Source organism: Cariama cristata, unplaced genomic scaffold (assembly GCF_000690535.1).
Source record: "Cariama cristata isolate BGI_N322 unplaced genomic scaffold, ASM69053v1 Scaffold32413, whole genome shotgun sequence".
NCBI lineage: Eukaryota > Metazoa > Chordata > Aves > Cariamiformes > Cariamidae > Cariama > Cariama cristata.
Window position 1 is genome coordinate 2186 of NW_009610644.1, and position 1897 is coordinate 4082.

At 53.2% G+C, this 1897-nt stretch overlaps 1 protein-coding gene across 1 annotated transcript; it reads right to left on the reverse strand.

The window, feature by feature from the left end:
• Positions 1-265: 265 nt before the first annotated feature.
• NDUFAB1 (NADH dehydrogenase (ubiquinone) 1, alpha/beta subcomplex, 1, 8kDa) lies at positions 266-1656 on the reverse strand (the record flags this gene model as incomplete). The annotated part of the gene is made up of 2 exons (XM_009697949.1): positions 266-357; positions 1569-1656. Coding segments are annotated over 2 exons (180 nt in total), but the record flags the coding sequence as incomplete, so codon positions are not given.
• Between the last annotated feature and the right edge of the window lie 241 nt (positions 1657-1897).

Sequence of the window (1897 nt, forward strand, 5' to 3'; positions counted from 1 at the left end):
TCGCTGAGCCCCACATCCTCTCTCCGACAGCAGATGCCTCAGGAAAGCACGGGTACTTGATCCTCCCTGCTCAGAGCAGGCAGCTGCTGCAGCTCCCTTCCAGACGTGCCAGACTCCCGCCTGCCATGCAGCTGTACGGCGTTCGGTCGCCTCACGCCAGCATTCCCCCCCGCAGGCATTGCACGCTGCCGTGCATGCGCTGGTACCCGAGACAGTCGCAGGAGCACGTTTCTACTTACTTGACTTTGAAGAACTGTTTCTGTTTTTACTCATAAACATCCTTCTTATCTGCAATGTAATCTACAATCTCTTGCGGACACATTAACTTTTCTGCGTCTCCATCAGGAATTTCAAATCCTGGAAGAAAGTGCACGTATTTAGCCCAAAACAACGGAAACAGGAGCAAGGCTAAAGGAAGCAATTACTGCTGGCTCAGATGCCTGCAGCTTGGCAGGGGACAAACAGGCAGGGGCTGCTGTGTCAGGCAGAGCCAATGCTGCGTTACTACGCCGAGTTTCAAGCTGCGTTCTGCCTTACAGGACATTGCTTCTGGGTAAGGGACAAGGCAGAGGGCACGGGGCTGCCGAGCCAGCCGGCGAGTGACTCTCACGCCTCATTAAAGCCACTGACACCTTCCCAGGGCTCCCACAGCCACCAGGGTGTGATGGGAGCGGGGTGTTCTTGGTAACTCCAGGCAAGCCAGGGCCTGAAGCCCCTCGGGTTCAGAAGCTGCTGTTGAGTGCTCGTACACCCATCAGCTCGTACACAGCCACAGCCGGGGCAGGGAGCACAAGGGCTCTCAGCAGCGCAAGTGCTCAGAAATAGATTCCAGAGAATTCACGTTCTTCTTTCTAGTCCTCACGGCCACACACGGTACACAGTAAGTGGATTAAATATATAGCATTAGCAAATGCTCTGACAGTGAAACATCTGCCTAGGTTTTAGAGAATGACCAAACCCTAGGGACTTTTATGACCTGATATGACAAATTAGGCACGGAAGCCAGAATTTAAGAGCTTTAAATGAAAGCACGAAGGAGGCCAAAATGATGTAAAATGAAACTTGGAATGTAAACTAATGAGGAAAAAACCCCACTTTTCTCTAGCAGCATCAAGCATCGAAGACAAAAAAAAATTCTGGTGAGGAAAAATCTGGAGTATCTGTGACTTCACAAGCATAAGCCAAGATCAGCTCCAGACACAGCCTTCGTGCTAAGTGTACTATCCGCTGTCCTCACTTCCACGCTGCTGTCCCTGCTCTCCCCCTCCCCAGCAGTACGATGGGTGGTGCCCAGGAGGGGTGGGGGGAGAAAAGCAGCCAGCGCTGCCAGAGGGACCGAGCTCGGAAGCAGATGGACAGATGCCTTCTCCTGACTCCCACCGGCGCCACCAACAACCAGCACATGTTCCCCACTGACCGAGAACGGCATGATTTTCTTTGAATTACACCAGAAAAAAGCCAACGTTACTATTCACAGAAAAGAACTAATACTCGTTTGCTATAGCTGCGCTTAAGGATTAGCCAAAGACAGGTAGCAGTGAATCTGAGCATGCACAGCTCTGAATTACCAAATTCGTCTTCCATAGCCATGATGATCTCCACTTGGTCCAAACTGTCCAAACCCAGGTCCTTCATGAAGTGGGACTCAGCCGTGAGCTAGGGGAAGAAAAAATCCAAGATCATCTGGCCGCAGCCATTTCAGCAGTGCAGAAATCATGCTCAAACTGGAGCCTTTGGCCTTCCCAGCCCTCCTACCGCCCGTCTCCCCCCGCATCAGAGGGGCTGGCAGCGCCTCTCCGTAACCCCTAAGACCCTCCCTAAGCCGAGGACCGAGCGCCGGTCCCACACGCACGCCCAGGCACGGGCACCGCAGGGCCCCGAGCTCCGCCTGCCCAGA